At 45.9% G+C, this 8332-nt stretch overlaps 1 protein-coding gene across 1 annotated transcript; it reads left to right on the forward strand.

Moving 5' to 3' along the window:
* The first annotated feature begins 1387 nt into the window (after positions 1-1387).
* scrn2 (secernin 2) lies at positions 1388-7650 on the forward strand. Its single transcript, XM_083694019.1, has 9 exons — positions 1388-1440; positions 2421-2583; positions 3287-3468; positions 3733-3932; positions 4314-4529; positions 5016-5181; positions 5813-5993; positions 6348-6504; positions 6727-7650. The coding sequence occupies exons 2-8, from the start codon at positions 2422-2424 to the stop codon at positions 6498-6500; spliced, it is 1260 nt and encodes a 419-aa protein (XP_083550145.1). The 5' UTR covers positions 1388-1440; position 2421; the 3' UTR covers positions 6501-6504; positions 6727-7650.
* The last annotated feature ends 682 nt before the right edge of the window (positions 7651-8332 follow it).

Consider the following 8332-nt stretch of genomic DNA (forward strand, 5'->3'; position numbering starts at 1 on the left):
AGGCCCAAGAGCAACACATGAGTTTACATGTCTCAGGCAGGGCTATGCGAGAAGATGATTCCAAACCACCTCCACTACACATGGAGCTATCTTCATCCTGAAGTGCTGCCTTCACATGCACATTCCTAGTGAGCTGCACACCGATGCCACAAGGAATCACCTCTCAGCACCGTCCTGCTCAGACATCCTCTTCCCCCTCAACCACTCAACACCCCGTAGTAAGCTGGGCATAGCTGGGCCCGGATACCTCCTCCAGGTGCTCTGTGAAAACTACAACTGCAGCCAAAACCTACACGCTACACGCATGTTTGTCTTCATATTTTACTAAGTGCCCCTCTCTGTCTGTGAGTGACATCACTGTTAGGCCGGTGCCACACAGGGGATAGCATTGAATTGTTGTTGATAAAAGCAACAGGGCATGGTGATGACAATGTTGACGACGACTAAACTTAATTTCAGGTTTGTGATCTGTGTGTGTGTGTGTGTGTGTGTGTGTGGGTGTGGGTGTGGGTGTGAGTGTGTGTGTGTGTGTGTGTGTGTGTGTGTGTGTGTGTGTGTGTGTGTGTGTGTGTGTGTGTGTGTGTGTTGCTGAAATGCTGTTTGGCAGGTTCATTGTTCACACCATTTCCAATAAAGTCTTAATCTTCAACACCAGATTGACACAGGTGACAGATGTCATAATGCCTAGGGCTGGGTGGCCAGTTCCACACTAGAACACCTTCTGGAATGCAACTACGTGCAAATATAACTCGTAAAAGTGATATGCTATTATGGATGTTTTTTGGAATACAACCATTGTCTTGGGAGTGTCTGTCTGCCTAAAGGGCCTCTAACCTAACTGTTGCTTTTATAGTGAAGAGGTGATTCATAGTGAAGAGTGCAAGAGTAACAACCTGTCAGGGTCAATTACCTTTTCTTAGGCAATTCCTTGAATGAAAGGGATCATAGTTGACACTAAACAAGACACAAATGTGTATACTGCACCATGTATAATGTAACATTTAAAAAATGAAGTGGAAGATCAATAGATTCTAATGTAGGCCAACAGCCATGGATACCCACAGATAAACAATAATAATAACAGAATATAGAGGACTCAAAACCAGCTGAGATTATAAATGTCCTCTCGCAAAACGAATGTTTCCACTTTCCAGAACAACTTGTTACTCGAAACAATGGAACGCACTCTCACCATTGTCCGCATGTTGCAACCCGACCCATCATTTGGAGGCTGTTTTGCATACATACACTCCTGTCTTGACTCTCGGCTGTACTGTTATGTTTTCGCTGGTCACAGACAGTTACTTGGTAATAAATAGCCTACTCGAGACGAGACCTTTAAATGCAGACCTTTGAATGCGATCACGTGATACTGTAGGCTATCCCTACAACCTACCTTCTCGCAGCTAGCTGGCACAGTCGGGTCTTGCGAATAAAAAGGTAACGATTTTACAGCCAGATTGAAACATTACACTAGATACAGTAACCCTATCGTTCAACCGATAATAATAATAACAGCCAGCCCTTAGATCGGAGTGTAATGACAGTCGTTTATTTCCGCATTTAGGGTGTTATCTCCTAAATGACAGTACGGGTGTATCGCTATACTACCAGATAGGCCTGTGTATCTGTCTTTGAATAAACATTCAACTGAAGCCGCTTTTAATAATTTCTCCGGTCAGTAGTCGGTCACATCGGTTACATTATTTCCAAAATTCACCGGTCAGGTTTGCGTTACAAAATATCCGATGTTGACAAGAACGACCGACATAATAACGATTCGGATTTGTGAAGATTACAGACAGTGAATAAAGTGGAGAGCACAAGACTGCCTCCCATAATCTCTCGGTTGAGAAGGGATGGGATGGGCATGGGATAGGGCAAGTTCACCGGTTGAATGAGATCTAAGACTTTCTCTGAAGATGGCTGGATTCACAGTGTTAATATGTCAATATGACCAATATATCCAAATCGTATTGTGTGAAAAGATGAATGAATAGGACACACTATCAAAACAGATTTTACTAATTTGATATAGTGGAAGTGATATAAATGTGTTTGAAGTCTTTGTATGCAGTTGATTGACTTGAAATGATCAATTAATAAACTTATTTATTTATCTAACTCCAGTTTTGCCAGTTCCTCTCCTCTGATAGGACTGTGCTGCCCTAGCTTACTTCTTAAACCCATAGAGATTATACAGTTATATATGTATTATTTATATGTATGTATACTGTATTTCTATCAGTGAAGGCTGGTGGAGGTAGACATCGGAGGATGGGCTCATTGTAATGCATTGAATGATATTGGATACCATTCCTCATTCCATTCCATGCACTACAATGAGCCTGTCCCCCGATTTCTATCTCCACCAGCCTCCCCTGCCCTGATCTCTATGCTTCATCCCCTCTCTCCTACAGCATGGCAGAGCCACCCGTCTCTTGCGACTGTTTTGTATCTTTGCCCCCCGGCTCCCACAATGACCACGTGATCTTTGGGAAGAACTCTGACCGGCCCAGAGATGAGGTTCAGGAGGTGGTCTACTACCCTGCTGCCTCCCACCCACCTGGGACCGTGGTGGAGGTAAGAGCCCAGGGGTATTTCACCCAGGGGAGGCTGGTGGAGGTAGAAATCGGAGGACAGGCTCAATGTTATTGGAATGTTATCTGACATGTTGTGTTTGATACCATTCCTCATTCCATTCTATGCATTACAATGAGCCCGTCCTCCGATTTCTACCTCCACCAGCCTCCCCCAACTTCACCTCTCTTCCATGGCGGAGGTAGAGTAAGGCCTCATTTGTAGCGGACTTAGGCTGTGTTTCAGTTGGTAAAGTATTAGGTTACAATAGGTTACTTACTTCCTTTCCTCCCACTGTGGACTATGGTGGTGGAAGTAAGGCCTCCAGTCAGTGTATCTTGGGTGTGTCTCAGTGGAGGCTGGTGAAGGTAGAAAGCAGAGGACGGGTTCTTTGTAATGTATGGAATGGAATGTGGAATGGTGAGCCCGTCCTCTGATTTCTACCTCCACCAGCCTCCCCTGGTGTGTCTCAATAGCTACACTTGCCCCCTTCCATGGTGGTGGTTCAGCCTCTCTGGTTGGCTTGAAGCTTAATTACCTTACTACAAATCTGATTAGAGTTGTTGTACTGGTGAGTGTGAAGGAGTCTGCTAAACTGCTTAAATAATCAATGTAGTTGTGCAGTAGTACTGTAGTTTGGGATTTATTGTGTATGTCTCTCTCTCTCTCTCTGTGTCTCTCTCTCTTTCTCTCTCTCTCTCTGCAGTGCACGTACATCCAGATCCCCCAGGCAGAGCAGACCCATGCTGTGGTCCTGAGCCGGCCAGCCTGGCTGTGGGGGGCCGAGATGGGGGCCAATGAACACGGGGTCTGCATCGGGAACGAGGCGGTCTGGACCCGTGAGCCTGTCACCCCTGGAGAGGCCCTCCTGGGGATGGACATGGTCCGGTAAGTAGTCAGCAGTGTGTGTGTGTGTGTGCATGCATGAGTGTGTCACATTATTACACGGTTATAAACATGGCATAACAATGTCAAAAATACCCTTATATGCTCATCTCTGTCTAAACAAACCACTGTAGGCTCCACAGCAAATGTATATGTAATAGTATAATAAGAACCACAGAGATAATATAGAACACATTCTTATACCTCTATGGTTGTAACAGTGTTACTGTATAACTGTGTAATAACAATGTGACGTTTGATTGACAGGTTGGGTCTGGAGCGGGGGGACAGTGCCTGGGGGGCGGTGAGCGTCATCACGGGTCTGTTGGAGCAGCACGGTCAGGGGGGGCCGTGTCGAGAGGACCCTGAACCCTTCAGCTACCACAACACCTTCCTATTGGTGGACCGTAACGAGGCCTGGGTCCTGGAGACCGCCGGCAGGCTGTGGGTGGCGCAGAAGGTCACAGGTCAGGAAACATAGGTGTTGTTGCACCACTGAAGCTCATTCATTGTGTGGAAAGGCCCAGAACGATTCAGAAGATATCTCTTTTTTAACAGGGTTTATCATTTATATTTCCCAATGTTATGAACAATATATTCTTTAATAGTCTTTCAATCCCAGTATTACAGTTGAAATTGGTGTATATATTGAAATATATGTAAAAATAAATAAAACAAACAAAGTACTTAGGTCCTCCGATGAGGGGGGGTGGGGAGGGTTGTAAATTGAAATTATTGGCAGCATAAAACCAAGGTTTCATGGTTCACACACTCTAAAATCCAGGGTTCAGTGATCATAGAAAATAACGGGTGAATTTCAATTCATGAATTTCGATTCCTGTCGTCAGAGGGGGTGAAGAACATCTCCAACCAGCTGACGATCGGGACGGAGATCTCCGTGGAGCACCCGGAGCTGCGGAGCGTGGCCCAGGCCCAGGGCTGGTGGAGCGGGGAGGGGCACTTCAGCTTCTCTCAGGTGTTCAGCCCAGAGAACCCCCCCGCCAGGATGGAACTGGCCAAGCAGCGCTACCACGGGGGCACACAGCTGCTCCAACAACACGACGGTGAGGGGGGGGGGGGGGTTAGGGTGGGGGGGGGGGGTTAGGGTTAGGGTGGGGGGGGTGTTAGGGTTAGGGTGAGGGGGGGGGTTAGGGTTAGGGTGGGGGGGGGGGGGGGCAAGATCGATATTACTTACAGTAGCACAACTAGTAAATACTTTCTGTTCTTACATCAAAGGAAAGACCAGAGCTTCTGTAGTTCGAACAGGACAAGTGATTCACTGTACTGTACATCAGTGTGTTGAATAAGAGTGAAAAAATAAAATGTTATGTGCAGCATTTGAGTTGAGTTGAAGGAATTTGCTTGGCTATACCTCTAGTTATAGTATAAAATATAAAATGGTAATCTCCTCCTAGATGATGCTGATGATGTCATAGTCTCTCTGCTCTCCTATAGTCTCTGTGACTGCGAAGTGGTGATGATGTCAATCCTGAGGGACAAGCCCAGCAGGATCTGAATGATGATGTCATAGTCTCTCTCCTCTCCTACAGGCTCAGTGACGGCAGAGGTGATGATGTCAATTCTGAGGGACAAGCCCAGCGGGATTTGTATGGACTCTGGAGGGTTCAGGACCACAGGCAGCATGGTGTCCATCCTGCCCAGGGACCCCAGCATGCCCTGCATACATTTCCTCACTGCCACCCCAGACCCATCCAGGTGCGTCACCGGGCCTAGTTCCAAATGAACCCCTATTAACCTACTCTCTACTTTATACATACAGTACACTTGCTCACTGTCCCCTCAGACCCATCTAGGTGCGTCATGGGCCTAGTTCCAAACCAACATCTGACCCCCTACTCCCTAGGTCCTTGTTGGCTGCTTCTTGTGGACTTAAAATTACTGGGTGTGAGAAAAAATGGTGGAAGCAACACCAAGCCAACCAGAGGTCAAGGTGTAGCTATCACCATGAGATTAATGTTCACACTACCAATCCCAATCCTTTTCAAATATACGGTACAAAGAGTCAGTCAACAAGGGTGCAGCATAGGGGGCAATCATTTCATTTGGAATCAGGCCGAAAGTCTGACACCCTCAGGGCGATCTTTAAGTGGTTTAGATTCAGACTCAGATTCTCTCTTTCCCCTTTTATCTCTTTATCTCCTATCTCTTTCCCCCCTGTGGGCAGAACTTTGTCTTGATAGGAGTCTCTCTCTCTCTCTCTCTCTGTTTCGTTTGTCTCCCCTTCTCTCCTCCTCTCACCACCCTTCCCCTCCCATCTTCTCTCCCCTTTTTGTCTTACCCCCCCCCCCCCCCACCACCACCTGCCCCCCCACCCCTCCTTTGGCAGGTCTGTTTTCAAGCCTTTTGTCTTTTCTGAGTGTATGACCCCAGTGTCGAGGGTGGTCTCCCCACAGTACGGCCCAGACGACCCCGTTAAGAAGCAGCCACGCTTCCAGAGTCAGGTGGACCGCCGCCACGACCTCTACAAGGCCCACCAGGGGGCGCTAGATACCATGGAGACCAATCCGGTGTGTAGGGACACAGGGGGTTAAATAGGTCATGATAATAAGCTATGGATATTTCAGTTTTAATAATAATAATACATTTATTGCATTTATATAGCGCCTTTCCAGACAGTCAAAGCGTTGTAAGGGGGAGAACTCCTCCTGGAGTTTTCTGCATTTATGTGTTGGTGTATGAACTAATAAATTCCTATGCACTGTGTTGAAACTTGAAATGGGCATGAATATGATTTGTATGATCATACAAACACTATACAGTGTGTGTGTGTGTGTGTGTGTGTGTGTATGTGTATGTGCGCATGCCTGCTTGCGTGTCTGTGTGCGTGCGTGCGTTTGTGTGTGTGTGTTTCTCTACCCCAGGAGGAATGGTCTGCCCTACAGGAGATCCTGAGGGACTTGGAGAGCCAGTGTCTGAAGGACATCTCTGCCCTGCTCAGTGGAGACCTGCCAGGGGAAGAGCTGGGAGATCTCTTCTTTGACTGCGTGGACGCAGAGATTAAGTTCTACCAGTGAGGAGGTAGGTGTGTGTGTGTGTGTGTGTGTGTGTGTGTGTGTGTGTGTGTGTGTGTGTGTGTGTGTGTGTGTATGTGTATGTGTGTGCAGAGAGAGAGAGAGAGTGAATGTGTGCATTAGAATGCAACACATGATACACTTAACCAATGAGTGTGTTAAACAGAATTACAATACAGCAAAATTCTCATCATAGACGCTAACGCTGCTGAATTGCTCTCTGTTATAGCGCCCTCATGTGGAGAGAGATCGCCAGTGCTTGCAGACCAGCAGGAGATGGCCCCGGCACAGGGACTGTAACATCCTCTGTTCCCTGTCTGACTGGCTCCCGCCTCACCGCAAACACCACCCATGATGCCATTCCATCGTTAACCCTATAGGCTTCATCCCAATATACTACACACAAACATACTACTTAGAACGCAGGGTCAGTAACTCACTCCACTTCTGCACGCAGTGCTCCTCTGAATGTCATAAGGGGACGAATATAGTTGCAATGAATTGAATCGAATTTCCTTCGCTCTTGAGTAGTCTGCTAGTGTGGATATTGGAACACAGGCTTTATTCCAATATTCACACAAGCATACTACTTGGAATAACATGGCCAGTACACAGGACTTTGTAGTATGCCAGTGTGATATTGGAATTGAGCCACAGACATAAACATCATTCTTATCTTTCCATGTGATTGGAGCATTGTAATCGTCGGTGTCACCTAGGGAGCTATGACTGCACCACGTTAGTGTAGAACAGGTCACTATACAGCCATGCTGCAACGTCAAAATGGTCTATCTCGTTTAAATCGATGAGCACATTAATGAGTGATTCTGTCTTAATTCAGTGTTAGGGTTAGGAGAGAGGTCAATGTTCCGTTTAGGGGTCAGGGATAGTGTTTCGATTTATATTTTAGTAGAGAAAGAGGCGTACTTCCTGTTTAGCAGCATGGCCGGATAGTGGCGACCTAGACCACCCAGGAGTGTCTGTATGTAGCGCTGTATGACACATTATACTACTATTGTAAAGATGACATTTGTAAAAATGTGCTGTATCATTGTTGCTAAGTGAATGTATGGCAGGGGAGGCTGGTGGAGGTAGAAATCGGAGGACGGGCTCATTGTAATGCATGGAATGGAATGAGGAATGGTATCATGGTATCAAAACACACTTGTTATCTGACATGCTGTGTTTGATACCATTCCTCATTCCATTCCATGCATTACAATGAGCCCGTCCTCTGATTTCTACTTCCACCAGCCTCCACTGATGTATGGGGGTTCAGTTGACTGGCTGCCCCCCATGGGAACCAACTAATAAAGAATGAGCTCTGTCTACTGATGCTTTTCTGTATTCATTTTAACCAGTTTTTCATCAGGTCTCCAATGAAGAATATTAGGCTAGAATCAGTGTAATGCCATTCATATTGACACATTATAACACTGTTTATAACACATTATACACTGTTTTGAGATTGAAAAGATCAGCATTTGTATTTGCATTGTATTGACATTTTCTTGTATTGACATTTTAATTGACAGTTTTCAAATTAACTGAGGTTCCTGCATGAACCCCCTAGAAAACGCATGTGGAGAAGATATGGGGACCTTCTTTTATATGTATTTATTTATATTTGTATGTATCAATATATCAAGATGGAGGTTTATGCAATGATGTACACAGTACATTCACTGTACACTCACCAAACACTTTATTCAGAACACCTATACACCTTCTCATGGTGGAGGTGGTGTAATGGTGTGGGGAATGTTTTCTTGGTACACTTTGGGCCTGTTAATACCAATCAATCATCGCTTGAATGCCACAGCCTATTTGAGTAT

Source organism: Argentina silus (assembly GCF_951799395.1).
Source record: "Argentina silus genome assembly, chromosome: 22".
NCBI classification, from domain to species: Eukaryota; Metazoa; Chordata; class Actinopteri; order Argentiniformes; family Argentinidae; genus Argentina; species Argentina silus.